General features: G+C 49.4%; 5 protein-coding genes across 5 annotated transcripts; 2 read left to right on the forward strand and 3 right to left on the reverse strand.

The window, feature by feature from the left end:
* Positions 1 to 2,308: 2,308 nt before the first annotated feature.
* N7503_011555 (putative RNA 3'-terminal phosphate cyclase) lies at positions 2,309 to 3,754 on the reverse strand (the record flags this gene model as incomplete). Its single annotated transcript, XM_057071101.1, has 1 exon — positions 2,309 to 3,754. One exon carries the CDS (start codon positions 3,752 to 3,754, stop codon positions 2,309 to 2,311), a length of 1,446 nt encoding a protein of 481 aa, XP_056917712.1.
* Positions 3,755 to 4,277: 523 nt separating this feature from the next.
* On the forward strand, positions 4,278 to 6,926 carry N7503_011556 (uncharacterized protein; the record flags this gene model as incomplete). Its single annotated transcript, XM_057071102.1, has 1 exon — positions 4,278 to 6,926. One exon carries the CDS (start codon positions 4,278 to 4,280, stop codon positions 6,924 to 6,926), a length of 2,649 nt encoding a protein of 882 aa, XP_056917713.1.
* Positions 6,927 to 7,733: 807 nt separating this feature from the next.
* Positions 7,734 to 9,442, reverse strand: N7503_011557 (BAR and SH3 domain-containing protein; the record flags this gene model as incomplete). The annotated part of the gene is made up of 4 exons (XM_057071103.1): positions 7,734 to 8,711; positions 8,762 to 8,878; positions 8,943 to 9,260; positions 9,329 to 9,442. The coding sequence occupies 4 exons, from the start codon at positions 9,440 to 9,442 to the stop codon at positions 7,734 to 7,736; spliced, it is 1,527 nt and encodes a 508-aa protein (XP_056917714.1).
* Positions 9,443 to 10,224: 782 nt separating this feature from the next.
* N7503_011558 (DNA helicase ZGRF1-like domain-containing protein) lies at positions 10,225 to 11,749 on the forward strand (the record flags this gene model as incomplete). Its single annotated transcript, XM_057071104.1, has 2 exons — positions 10,225 to 11,312; positions 11,365 to 11,749. The coding sequence occupies 2 exons, from the start codon at positions 10,225 to 10,227 to the stop codon at positions 11,747 to 11,749; spliced, it is 1,473 nt and encodes a 490-aa protein (XP_056917715.1).
* Positions 11,750 to 11,973: 224 nt separating this feature from the next.
* On the reverse strand, positions 11,974 to 13,282 carry N7503_011559 (class I SAM-dependent methyltransferase; the record flags this gene model as incomplete). The annotated part of the gene is made up of 3 exons (XM_057071105.1): positions 11,974 to 12,659; positions 12,777 to 12,893; positions 13,198 to 13,282. 3 exons carry the CDS (start codon positions 13,280 to 13,282, stop codon positions 11,974 to 11,976), a joined length of 888 nt encoding a protein of 295 aa, XP_056917716.1.
* Between the last annotated feature and the right edge of the window lie 1,249 nt (positions 13,283 to 14,531).

The raw sequence follows: 14,531 nt of genomic DNA on the forward strand, positions 1-14,531 counted from the left end.
AAGGATGAGCAAGGTTTGATACTTGTGTGCCTAAAACTTGGGTAAAAATAACAAAACTTCTACCTCTTCTGTAACAAGCCATTATAATAAGATTTAGTTTTGTGTTTATACTAGGCTAACCTACGTAAAGCGGAAAAATGATCCGACCGCTGCACTCCAGATTCAGCTAATAAAACCTCCGATATGATCGGCCCCCAAGAAGGTATATTCCAGCCCTGCAGCGCTTCTAGCGCAATAGAACAATAATCGATTTCCCTAAACCACCGTACATGGGTCCCCCCTGTCTTTCCTACTTAGAAAGTACGGTAATTTAACAAACCAGGCATACACAGAAACCGGCTGTCAAACAACCAAAACCCCGAAAAATCAGTTCTGATCTGACAGCCCAAACCAGCCCAACTCATTTTTCTTCCCTCCACTGGGGATCCACCTATGACCGAACCAAACCAAACCCGTCTTCTCTCGATAGTTTGAAACTCCGCAAACCCAAACCCAAACACCCCATATCCAAAACTAGTTTACGTAGTTCATACATAGTTGACCCAAACTTTTCAAAATATTGATATATACCCACCCTGTAGCTGGACTAACATGCACCTGGGCACATCAATAAAATTGGAGCCCGGGGACCAAGACTCCCGGGCGGAAACCCGATCGCCTCGCGAAACGAAACCCGAACCAAACGAGAATGTCCCCACTTGCAGGCACGGGCATTTGGGACACGGGCACATTATTGATTGATGTTGATCGTGATTCAGATTCATCTCCACGGGTATACGGATACAGCGGATATTTTTCCAGTATCGGATCCTAATATGCCCGGTCTCCAATAGACGTCTAATGTTATAGAAACGGGGACTCCTTGCAGCGTAGGAAGTTCATGTTCTGCTGCAAGGCTGACTTCTATGGGGTAAATCGCAATTTCACGCATATCATCACAGGGGTGGATTGGGCCTCAAGTGGAGGATCAGAGGACCGAACGCGCACTTGGCATTGTTGATTGCTACTCAGGGTTGCTGCCAAGTTGAGGAATTTCGAGTCGGGTGGTTCCAGCTTCAGCTTAAGATAGCTCTGTTCCATTTCTATTCTAATGACTCGGATTATACTTTTGGTGGAATCGTTTCATCCTAACCTTATGAGCATTATCAAGTTTGGGGAAGCTTTTTCTGATGTAAAACATGTGTCTTGGACGTCAACGAGACCATAGGTGCTGCAAAGACCGAAGTGGGGATCCCAGCCCTGGCGTATCCGTATCTTGGATTCTGGGATTTTTCCAATTTTCCATCAGGCTTCTACGCCTCCTTAGCGTTCGCTTTGTAAGTTGCCCCTTTTTCCGATGGAACCGGACGGCTCAGCCACAGTGAGATCAGTTTGTTCGCTGTTTCAGAGTTGACTGTGGGGAATGCGCTGGCTCCACTTCTTCTTCAGGGGACCGTGTCCGGCAAGCTAGGAGGATGATCATTGGTCTAGTGGTTTGTCGGTGTGGCTTGTTAGGGGGCTTGTTCGCCCGGACTTTAACTAGTTCATTAGTGTGTAACTGTTCTGTATTTACGAAACGGCTCAACCGTTGAGTTCTATGGGTATTATCGATACCAAGCCCTTAGTGCGGTTTTTAGTAGCTTCTTAGTGACCGCGAGGAATTTTCGAGACTGTTGCCTGTCTGAGATTAGTCCGTCACACCTGTATCACATTTCATGTGAGATTTATACCTGCCTCTAGGGCCTAGACATAAGTAGTCACCTTCAGAGCTACGTGGAAATGTCAACAAGCTTGTGGATGCCTAATTCCCGTACTCATCCGGGTAAACGGTCCGGTGCCCAGGTGTCATACCGGCTTGAATTAATGAAACCCTTGATGCTGAACGCTAATCATAATCACCTGCATACCCGTAGGTCGGACTTTTAGTCCGCCCATGCCCAGGTGTGCAGGATTCGGGCCTAGGATTAATGGAGACTCGTTCGGAGTTCAGCGGTGTGGATCAGCTCCCGGTGGAGCGTGTCAGACAGATGGCCCGGTGTCACTGGGAAGATCGCTTGTGTTAAGTCCGATGCTCTCTAACTGGTTCGCCATTACCATGGAGCCGGTGATGCTAGTTCTTAGGTGAAACGGCCCATGGTTTGCCCTTTAATTAGATCGTAGAGCAACGGCCTATTCTCGGGGTGAAAGCCGAAGTCGGCTTGGTGCGATTTTGAAACAGGCACTAACCGAGAACTATACCCGAGGAACTGCTAAGGGACATATTGGCCGTTAAACTATAATGTAAGATTACTATATAGCTTTATCTGTGCATCCGAAGTCATCTGACTTTCTACTCGGGCGAATCTACCAACATCTTCTGACACACCCACTGCGAAGTCCTGGTATGCAATGACCAGTATTGCTCACCTTCCCGTTGCCGGGATTTAGCCTCATGATTGCTAGCCCCGTGAGCCTCACCTAGAGCCTCAAACACCACAATTTGATCTCTCATGTGCAAATCCAGGAGCGATGGCTTTGTATCCGTAGCGCTGGATAAATCGCGACGCTGGTCAGAGATCTCTTCGGTGAATACTTCTTCGATAAAGACTTCAAGTACGGCATCAATGTAACTTGTGATATTCGCTATGTCTTTAGACGGGTTGCTACCTTTTGCATGGTGCCTGGGTGCTTCCTTGTTGCTCTTGTGCTTCCTCTTTGGGGGGCCCGAAGCCCATTGGCCACCGATTAAGGCATCACTTCCTATTCGGAACCCCGTCGATGTATGAGCCACAAGAAGAATGTAAACCCGACTCATGTGCGTGGTGGGCTCCGATGTGTGGAGTTTTATGGGCACAATTTCGTCCCGGTCGAAGTCATCATCGGAACTCGATTGGATATCGAAAATCGATGAATCCATAATCCGTAGAGCCTCGCGTAAACGTCGGCGAGTCTGCTGCTCAACGAACTTCCGCACTGCTTTTGTTTCACCTGATACAGTGCTGTCTGGTGCAAGGACGGTGAGATCGATCTGCGTAATCTTTCCTCGCTCGTGGTCCATTATATTAATCCGTGGGAAGCGAGTGTCGGGGGCACCCTCCTCATTCACCATTGAGCCCAGGGGGTGAATATTGAATGTGACGGTCCCCATCTCAATGGGGCCGACCGTCCATCCGCGCTTATGTAGATCGATGGAAAGAGGAGGAAGACCAAGCCGTGCAAAATTGGGCGCCATGACTTGAGAAGCATAGTCGTAAGACGGCGAGCTGGTACCATTTGTTCCACCCGTGATTGTCACTTTCACACAATCCGTCTTTGCCCGTGATCCAACGTGAAGAAGATAGGGATACAAGGCTTGGAAGATCAAGAATACCGACCCCGGTGTCGGTAGCCGGATGGTATATTCAGGCTGCACAGACAAACCCACCAAGGAAACCAAAGACGATTGATGAGCTGTTTTCGATAAGGCCGACTCCTCACTTGCTGGGGCTTCAGGTTCGAATGTCACGCATTTTGATCCCACTTGTCCACCAGTAACTTTGCTGCGGCTGATTTCGGCCAACAGTTTGACCGCCGCTGCATGGGAAGCCTTCAGGCCTGTTTTCCCTCCTCTGTTTCCGCGGACATGGTCTATCGTCACTGGGCGGCTTGTTAGGGCTGACAGAGCCAATGCGTTGCGAACCAATTGTCCGCCTCCCTCGAGGGTCCGCCCATCGAGCTCAATGTGGCGTGGCGATCTTGGTGGGGGCCTTGGTGAGGCTCCACTGGAGACCGCCTCTGGGCTCTGGAAGCTTGCCATTTAGGGATAGGGAGATTGATGGATATTTGTGTCACTCACCAGTTTTCTTTTCGGCATCTTAACTAATATAAACAAAATAGTCGGTCCTTTGCAGAGGCTGGATGCGAGTCATGGATGAATCATGAACTGAGTCAGGGTACTGTGTTCGTGCCTTGGCGGTGACTCACAAGCGAAAGAGCTAACTTACACGTTGCTCGTATAGAAACTGCTTGTTCGAATTAGGCTTTGAGGCTGAGATACTATTCGCGACCAATACCATCGCGTTCCTCAGATTTTGAGTTTCGTCTTAACTCTACTGCGTGATTTGTATACAACCTTGGAATCCGATTATCAGGGGCATCGCACCTGCCATGGAACTCCACACTCTTTCCTTCCCATTCACAATGGAGCAAAATGTAAACACTGTCGCAATGCGTCGGACTCTTTCATCTTCAAGCATTTTCATCGGTGTCGTACCACGTACTATACAGATTTTCCCAGTATGTTTTCCTCATTCACTACCCGAGACCGACTCCGCCGGTCCATGTCCACTCGCTCGATGCGACGAGCCCATTTACCGGCAGAAACAGAACCGGTTGATACAGAGGTCGCCAAGTCACATGCGGCTACGGCTGCCGCACGAGCAATGCGCTTAAGTGAAAGATCGTCCATTGAGTCCAGAAGCTCATATGATCGATTAGGCGGACCCAGCAATGTGGCCGTTCCAAGGCGACGCCAAAATACTAGCATGCAGTCCACAGATGACGGTCACTCGGTAATTGTATCATCTATCACCACTCCAATGACACCTCGCCAGTCCGAGAGGAACTCTGCTGCGCGGTCTCATCATGAGAACCCGGCTGTATTGCCACCAATCACGGAGTTCAGAGGGCTGGATGGTCGTGACAGCTCAGTTCCTTCATCGTATCGCCGTCTGAGGAAAGCCAAATCCATGTTTTCTACTAGACAGCGATTGCCGCACTTGGCACTTGGGAAGCCGCCCATGCCCCATGCCAGCTCCCCTGGTCCTGACTTTAGTCCAGAATTCGCATTGCCGCGAACCTTGAGAAACTCGACATCCTTTGTCCGTGGCAATCGTCAGGTGCCACGTACGATTCGACATGCCAAGAGCCAGGATGTGGCCATTCAACTTGCTCGCAGTCAATATCTCCAGGAGATTGGCAGTCCAGAATTGCAGAACAGACGCCCTTCATTTTTGTTATCTCGTCGCAAGAGAGAGCACAAGCCATTTCGAAAGTCTTTTCGAATTCCAAGCGACGCTAGCGGCCCGGATCCCTCACCTGGGAGTTTCAGCTCGAGGCTCTCTCATGGTAGGTCTCGCACATTTTCTGCGTCCATCAAACATGGCCTGAAGCGTGTTTTTGGTTTGTCAAAGCACGTTGATCAACCCGTCGAGCAGTCCACTGAGCCTCCAGAAGAGCTCGTCCCCCAAGATTTGGCAGGGGATGTGACTAATTATGATGATGTCAGCCTAGCCAGTTATCCTGGGGACATCCATTTTAGCGTGGAATCAAGCCCATTGCGAGTCATACAGACTTCTCCAAGTCGTGCTAGCCTTTGCACCACAGATTCACGCAAGGCTAGTTGGACTACCTCAACTGTGGCGCCCACTGTGAATACACGAAAGACAGGAAATCGGCAACCTCTGTCTTTGGTTGAGGAAGATAACGATCCAAACGAGGAACTTTCAGAGATACCCGCCTATAACACCGGATGCCGTCTGTCACCTTCACGTAAGAGATCAAGCACTCGCAATGTGAACGGATGGTTCAACACTCAGGATTTATATACAGCCTTAATGCAGCAAATTGGACGAAATGCTGCTCAAGACCAAGAGGAGGTTGTATTGCGTACTGTACCAGAGCATCGGGTGATCCCAGAACGTGCGTCCTCCACCTACTCTCACCGCAGCCTACGTACAGTTCGCCGTGTTCCCAGTGAGGAGTCAACGACCTCCCCCGAATCATTTGCGACTGCAAGAGGGGATTCGATGTCACCACAAAAGTATCAAAGATCTGTAGGGTACATTAAACCGCTCCGGGTTGGTTCTCGGGTTAACCCTGGACAAGAAAACACTGGGTCTCGGAGCGCCTACTCGACAGGGAAATCGCCACACTCTGCATACGTTGTGGGTGAAGACTCGGATGAGGAAACAGGCAGTGTGATCATCGCGCACCCTGGGACGACAACAGAGCGAGTATCTCCAACAAGTGTCTACTCGCGAACAACTGGAGGTGATACACCAACCAATAAGGCCGGCGTGTTAGCTGCGCCGGATGGTGGTGAGCCGGGAATAGCGACAATCTTTGCTTCTGAGCGAACGGCTTGGAGCTCGCCAAGTCATGTCCGTCGGTTACGGCCTCCAATGTCTACAGTACAGCCAAGTGCAGATTGGCAGCAGTGGATGAGCTCACAAATTGAAAGGATCGAAAATGTCAGTCCTACGAGAGAGCATTTCAGGGAAGATGCTCAACTCCAGGATGAAGACGAAATTTTCACTCACATACTTCGACAAACATCTTTCCCGGGCCAGGTGTTAGCCAGTCCCTTAGCCATGGTGGGTGGGCAAGACAAAGGTCCACAGCTTCTAGCCGGTCCAATGTTGCCTCAAAGCAATTATTCACGACCATTTAGTCGGTCTTCCAGCGTGCGAACTATTCTGTCTGCCCAAAAGTTCGAGCCGGAGCAGGCGACGAAAGTGACTGCTAATGATGATATTGATCTAACAGTTCACCAAGTTCCAACTGTGCCATCTTGGTCTAACGGTGTTGCTGAAACGCCTATGTCTCCAATGCGCATCAGAACCAGCAACATGATACAAATTCCTGAGTCACCCACCCCGCTGCAGAAAACCGGTCCCGTGGTGATGAAACGAGCCTGGACACAGGAGCAGCTTCGACGGTACTCTGCTCGACGGCCAATGACGAATGGGAAGCCAAATTCATTCCGGTCCATGCGGTCACAGCGAGATCTCCAAGGCCCGACCAACGAGAATATCGGACAAGGACAGGAGCACGATGAAATGATGGATGAATATCACAAGCTTCAGGACATTAATTCCACCATCTCCAGCAAGCACATGGTAGATATGTTTTTGGATAGTCGCCGTCGCCAGATGGGAATGGAACCGCCAACGAACGAGAACAATGCGCCTGATGAAGCATTCATTTGAAGTTGGTCTATTTGAGAGGGCTAGGACATTGGCCATGGAGGCATCCCGCATGGAACATGTATTCTTTCCCACTGAGTTGTGAGGTGCGTCTGTGTATTTACTATCCTCCAGTCCCGGCTTCGGTACTGATATCGATGTATTACGAACGCATTTTTAATGAGTATCAATTTAATGCTCATTTTCATTGAAGGTCACTGGTAGTTGACATCATAGAAAGAGAAAGGTAAAGAATATGTAACACAACATTCAAAAAGCAAAAAGAAATCTCTCCCTCGGGGAATCGAACCCCGGTCTCCCGCGCTTATCGGTGTTAATGACAAGCGGAAATCATGACCACTAGACCAAGGAAGATAAATAATCGAGTTTCCGCTCGACCACTTGGTGTTGGTTGATGTCTGTGCTCCCAATTTTGGCGCTATACCCTTTCATACTCTTCTAAGACCTGACCTGATACATCAAGGCTAGCCTCGACATATGGTAAATTCATTCCAAGTGCCCAGATATAAATGACTTGCTACAAGTGAAGTTGTGTTCATGGATACAGAGATTTTGAATTGATGTAGATAAACGTAGGGGGAATTGTAAACACAAGGGGAATATTGTTAAGAAAGGCATCAGCAGAACCTGGTGAAAAAGATACCATAGGAAATCAAAAAAGAGAGATAGGCAACTCGAGATATGGAAAATCCATCTTCAAACTGGAAAATTGGATCTCGAGGCGTATTAGTGATTTTCGTATGTGCGAAACACATACGCCCGACAAGGGCAAATGAAGCAGAAGCAGTCACGATAACGTGATTCTTCCCTTTACAACGAGACATAGTTTGCCGGGAAGAATCCCTGAACTCCCTGTAGGTCACCCTCCCACCAATCATCAGTACTTTCTGTCTTCCTTACCAGCTTTATCCGATCTCCCTCGCGGAAAGACAGATCATCAGGTCCCTGGCCACCAAAGTCATACAATGCCGTGACGAACGTTGTAGTGGGGCGCGGTGGCTTGGCCGGCTTCGCCGGCGGCGGGGGCGGAGGTCTCCTCTTCTTACCCGCCATACTGGCCAGAGGATCGGCTGCGCCAGGTGTGGGCGAGATGAATGTCTGATGGTGATCGATCTTCGGACCCGCGGGTGAGAACTGGATTCCTGATGGCTTGGGTGGTTTGGCCGGCATGGGGCTTGGGGATCGTTTGTATGAGTGGACGGGCATTGGCTCCGAGTGTACTGGTGGAGTGAAGTACCCGCTGCCTGCTGTGAGGGCTGTGCTCGACGAACTTGCTGCTGAGATGGCCGAGACGCTTGGTGTGAAAGTGTTCACGGATGACGAGGGGGAAACGGGCCGAGAGGCCTCGAAGCCGCAGGGTTTGGGCTTATTGAACATGTTTGGTGGCGGTGCGGGGGATTTGCTGCGGCTGCGCATGTCGCTGCCTCTTGAGGTTGCAGAGAAGCTTGTAAGGCTGCGGCCGCCGAGGGAGGGTCTTTTGCCTCGTTCTTCCTGGGCCTCGTTGGATTGACGGATGGATTTACCGTGTGCGAGGATGGCGAGACCTTCGACGTCGCTTTGAGGAGGCTTGTGGGCGAGTTCCCAGTCCTGGATCACATGGTCCATCGGCGGAGGAGGGGAAGGGAAGCCTTCTCCTTCGCAGTAGGCGTGAAGCACGGTGTAGTAAAGTGCTAGCATGCGGTGCTGGATCTCGATCTGGGCGTCAAGAATGAATGGGACCAAAGAGAAGAGGAGGGAGACGAGGGTGGGGAGACGCTGGCAGAGATCTTCGTCCGCGGCGCGATATATCTGCGATTGATCAGTCCATGTCTGACGATGTTCAAAATGTCTTGACTCACCTCTTTGGCAGTAGCAAGATCGGCCTCTGCCTTGGCGAGGTTGGCATTATCGCGTTCGGTACGCTTCCCTTTATGGATGAGGCCGTCCACCTTGCTCTGATAACGCTCGAAGTCGGTCTAATAAGGACATTGGCGTTAATCATACAAAATCGAGCAAGTCAAAGACACTTCACTGACGAACCTTCTTATCATTCCGCTTCTTAATAGTCTTCTTCACTGGCGCCAGAAAGTCTTTCGCCGAAGCCGCGGGGCGTATCATCCGCGAGTCGACTTCAGTGAGCTCTTGCAGCATGTCAGTGCGCAGCTCATCGTATTCGCGGCGCATTCGATTGACGCGCGTCAGCATAGCGGGGGGTGTTGTGAACGCTTGTCTCTGAGTGGGAGTCTCCGAGGAGCTCGCGACAGGCGCATAGAGGCCATCGAACTCGTCGGCCATGCGACTCTGAAACGTCGCAATGGAAACCCAAGCATCGCGCCAGGCTTGTGTGGAATTGATAATCTATTCCCAAAGAAAAGGTTAATGATGCGCCCCACGTCAGCACGTTAAAATGAAAAGTGGCTGCCTACTTTGGCCAAGAGAGTATCCGCGTCCTCAAAATCCTTCAAGAGCACGGCGACTTGGCTATCATCCGCCGTGCGCTTGGTGGTCATTCGACCGAACTTTCTTTGCATGCTCAACATGGCGGGCAATTGAGCAAAACGTGGTCAAAGTAAAATTGCTGAATCGAGGGGGGCTCCACGTTGCACAAGAGTAAAACAGAAACCACCAGAGAAACAAGGAAATCAAGTCTCACCAGCTGACTCAATGTCAGAAAGAAGAAGTGAATCAAATGAGAAAGGGGAAAGGCTCTCTGTCCCCGCCGAATGTTTCAGCCTCGCTGCGGCTCTAGTGCCGCCCCCTCTTCTCCAATACAGTTAGCATCTATTTTTGTTCGGCTTGAACCGTGCTTTCTAGGTCCAATTGGGAGGTTTCCACAAATCAGGTTCTGTTGAGTCATGAATGTGGGGAAAGGGTTCTATTTCGACGAATGAAGCTCAGTTACAGCGGGTTTATCATGCACGAGTCAGGGATTAAACAGGGTCTCGAGTGTCAAAGGATCAAGAACACGGAAAGAAAGGAATAAATTCCGACAAACAACTCATTCGCTTAGTATGAGGTTCAATAGTCTCATGTAAAATCATGCTTATGTTCATGATAGATGAAACCAAAAAAAAAAATGAGTAAAACAATACCAATCGAATCCATGGATCGTTGACAGTTTTATCTAAATTGACTTTCTGCCTGACAGAATAGGCATCAGTCCCCATTGGAGTAAATGATGTTCCACGCGTTCAAGCGCGTTCTTATCCACTGCACTGCCTACTACACCGCCCGATACTCTAGATTTCGATATCTGCGCCTCAGTCACATTGTGAATATTCACGGGATGTGTGCGCTTTCCTCCAATCCTACATGACACTACATGTCCACCCCCTCATCCTCCCGAGGCCCGGGCCCAAGCCCGGGCTCCCAGATCACCGCCTCAGTGGTCAAGTTTCGATGCTTGTTCACGTATGACCTGCGCCGCAAATCAAAGCGCTGGCAAGATGGGTATCTTAAATATCATGCATTCAATAAGCGAGCCATGGTCTACGATGAACAGGGAAATTACATCGGTGATCACCACTGGCGATCGGCGGAAGAGGTGCAGGAAGGCGATGAGCTTGAACTCGATAAGGGTGTGCTGATAGAGGTGGGGGAGCGCATGAGTACCACACAGACAGACCTGTCCAATCTTTTTGAGAAAAGGCGATCTCAAACATCGCCACAAACCAGGAATAACAACCCCGCGTCCGACTCTCAACCGCCCCGTTCCTCGACCTCAATATCCACGCCCACATACACACCCACGTCCGTTCGGTCTTCAGCCTCGTCGCATCCGTTTCGCTCATTGAATGACCTGCTTGGTATCAGAAAGACACCCATTGGACATCTTGTGTCACCATATGAGGAACGGCACGGACCTCCGGCGGCGGCGGCGGCGGCGCCACCAGCACCAGAGACCGAACGGGCAACTAAGCGAGCAAAGATATCGACGGGAAAGACGACAAGCAATGTCTCATCCGACGTGGTCGATCTGACAGGGCCTGAAAATGGACCCCTGCGTCAGCGTGCGCCAGTCCGGGCAACACCACCCCAGAAGGACTCGAGGCCAACCATGCCACCACCGGAGAAACCCGTAGCTGTAGCAAGGCTACCAAGTCCTTCGGTACCGACACCTATTCAACCACCACACACGAAGCCTACAGCAAATCATGCCCCTCTTCCAGGCAGTACTGTCCAGGACAGACATCCGGAGCGACCTGAAGCGCGAAGCCAACAAAAAGACAAATCTTCAGCTGTGCCAGATGACGCACGTTTCGAGAAACCCGCTGCTTCGCGTATGACGATGCAGAAACCCCGCAACAAATTCATGTACAGTACTCTGCAGCAACAGCCGTCTTCGGTGCCATCGACAACAACCACCGAGAAACAGAGACGCCTACCCATTTCAAACCCCACAGATTTCCAGTTAGTACGCCCCAAATTGATATCCAAAGATCCCCGCGCTCATGTCATTCAGTAAACAACCACCACAAGCATCAATGAGAGGAGAAGTAGGTTCAGCCAATACAGAGTTCCTGCCTTCAGATGCCACCCAATTTGCTCTCGAAGACATAGCCGCTCCCTCGGGCTTTGAAAACGGCTCGAGCCGAAATCAGAGGCCGGCCAAGGACACACCGCGAAATATACCCGCAAGACGGTCTTTCGATGCACCTCTTCGCAAGTCCCTTTCTGATCCAAGCGCTCTGAACAAAAAGCCTAGTCTCCAGGCGAGGCCGACTCCTATGCGAAGTGCCATGAGTGCGGTCCCAGAAGAACCTGAGGTGCTAGAAGAAGGTCCCTGGACTGCGGAGGCGTTGGATCTCTTTGACTTTTGGCCTCCTGGCCGACCGAAACCCATTTGATTCGACTCGGATGTTCATTTTGCATATTTTATTCTCTTTATACCCATCCCTGTACATGTCCAGGTTATTGAATTTATGTCTACGATGATACCCCTATACAATGACAAGAACATACAATGCATGGAAACAGGTTTCTTTTCTCTGTTCTATACACAACATTCCAACTTCATCCGCACGTAAACCTAAGACACCGCCCCCAAACTTCAGATTGAGTAAATACTTCCCTAGTTACTTTTCTTGGTCAAAATGCCAGAAAGATACGGCATAGCCGACCATTCAAAGGACCTCTCCAAATCAACGGACTCCCAGCCCCCATGTACATCCGCAGCCTTCCTCAATGCCGCCTCCGTATCCCGATCTAAGCAGCAATCTCCAATGAAAAACCACCACCCGAGCAGCATATAAGCCGCTTGAGCTAATCTTGCAAGGATAGAGCCCTTCGGTGCCGTCCAGTTATTAACCACATGTTCCGTGACCAGCAATCGGCCTCCAGGCTTCAGCAAACCATACAGCTCTTTAGTCGTCTTCTCCATATCAGGAATAGAACATAAAACACGCACACAGAGAATCGTATCGAAAATTCCCATTTTAGGGTTCGAGTCATACGCCTCCGTTACACCGGTCTCTGCATTCCGAAGAGCAGGAAGGAGATCCTTGCTAGAGACCCCACATGGCAGGATATGGTATTTCTCAGATACACCTTCGGAAATCGCCTTTGCACGCAGCTGGCTGTGAAGACCGATACAAGGCTCTGCACCGTAAAGCGCGGTGATATCATTTGAGCGCAGGAGGGGCATTTGCGTTCCTGTTCCGGGGCCAATATCAAGGACGACGCCGCGGGCTGATTTAAGAATGTGTGGGATCAGGGCTGAGCTGCCGACTGGCTCGGCGTTTGGATCGCCGCGGGGTGCTATCTCGAGTTAGAAATTTTTTTTTTTTTTATTGACTATTGTTTTCCTCTCCCAAAGGTTGAATCCATGTGGATCTGTGAGATGGACTTGAATGAATCGGATACAGCATGACTCACCACTAAACTCGACCCAGAACTTTCCAAATGCCTCATCTCTCAGTCTGGTAGTTTGGAAAATTGGGGCGAAGACCTGACCACGGGTGAACACTGCTTCTTTGCAGACGCGCAGATAATCTGAGTTAAATTGTCAGTTAAAATTGTGTTTTGTTGTGCGTGTTGGTATGTTGTGTGCATTGAGTATCAAGATAGAGAATCAAACGCCGAAAACGGGGAACCAGTATCAGTGTGGGATATTTGTGGCGATAAGCATATGTAGATATAAGACTTGAACATGATATGGGATAAGGTGAATGGCACATTTGGAAGAAGAATAAAAAAGAAGAAAATGTATAGTAAGACTTGGTATGAAAGAGGCCAGAGTTGGATGGTATCAAAAAGCAGAGTAGATCAAAAGCCGTGAGCTCGGGATGGTACTTACGAGACATGGCCCATAACATAAGTTGGGCTGGCTCCAGAAGACTAGCCAGCTGCTGTCCCAATGGAGGAGGGGCCTGGTTCGACATGTCTTCAATTTGGATGCAATTGGAGTAGAAAAGAGGAATAGAAAGGGAAGAAAGTCCATATCTGACCCATAGAGGTAGACGTTAGGGCGTGATTGGTGAGGGGTGGTCACATGATGTGGGGACCGGGAACAGATTAACCAACCAGGCAACTATCATCTATATAGTGGGGGGGATTATACTCGAAATCGCGCCTTCCGAGAACATATTGACAACCAGAACATCCCTTGCAAACTAATGTCACAAATGTATGATAAATGGTGCTCATTCTCAGAGTCGCAATCATGGAGTTGTTGGAAGAGATCATAGCAACAGGGTCACTGGAGCAAACATTTCCTATTCTGGACGTGTAATGCACTTCACTCTTCTGTGACTATGAATACCTCCAGATTTTCGGATTTCCTTCTCTTTCCTCTTCCTTTTCCAATCCACCGAATTTCAGACACCTCCCATGGGCTGCAATAAGTTTTGGTCTTTTCCTCCAGGTTGATGACTGCATAGACTTGCTCTCGCGTAAATTCGCAATTTTTTTTATTTACCTTCTGTCTTTCCTCCTTCTGAGCGATTGGCTACTTCAACTTACCTTCAGGTGAGCTGAGAATTCTTTATTGACCTCTGGAGCTTTGAGGTATATCCTTCCATCTGTTTGATCGACTGCTTCTTACCCTCCGGCGAGTTAAAACCTTCGCTTCCTTCTGGGTAATTGACTGATTAAGCTTGCCTCTAGGCGCGCCGAGAATCTTTTGCTTACCTTGCAATATCAATTTCCCAAGGTCTGACTTACTTCGGGTTGATTGATTTCTTATCTTTGGGCGAGTTGAAGCTTTCTGTTCACATTTGTCAACCTTATTGATCTTGCCTTCTCTATACGCGCAAGACACCCATCGATACTGACTTCGGAGATATCTCGATGGAGAAACTTCAATATACTCGATCGAAATGGCGGAAGCCACCTAGTTGATTTAAAAGGAAAGCCAAGTTTGAAGGTAACATTCGAATAAATTTTAGTATGGCTCAAGTTCTGGTGCGTAGTGCACAATGAGATAACAATATCCAAAGAGAGTAAGAGTGAATCCGGACAGATAGTCACACAGTAATTATCAACAGAGAGGAAGGAAAAGTATGCAATGTAGTCTGATCAGACAGGACGTAGCTGTAATGCAGCACTGAGAAAAGGAAAGACGATGACAAGAGATGGTGGTAAGGTCTGTCAGACGAACAAGGTTGAAAAGACTTGCCACGAAAAAAAAAA

This window comes from Penicillium pulvis (assembly GCF_028828015.1).
Source record: "Penicillium pulvis strain IBT 33274 chromosome Unknown scaffold_8_segment0_segment0, whole genome shotgun sequence".
Classification (NCBI taxonomy): Eukaryota; Fungi; Ascomycota; class Eurotiomycetes; order Eurotiales; family Aspergillaceae; genus Penicillium; species Penicillium pulvis.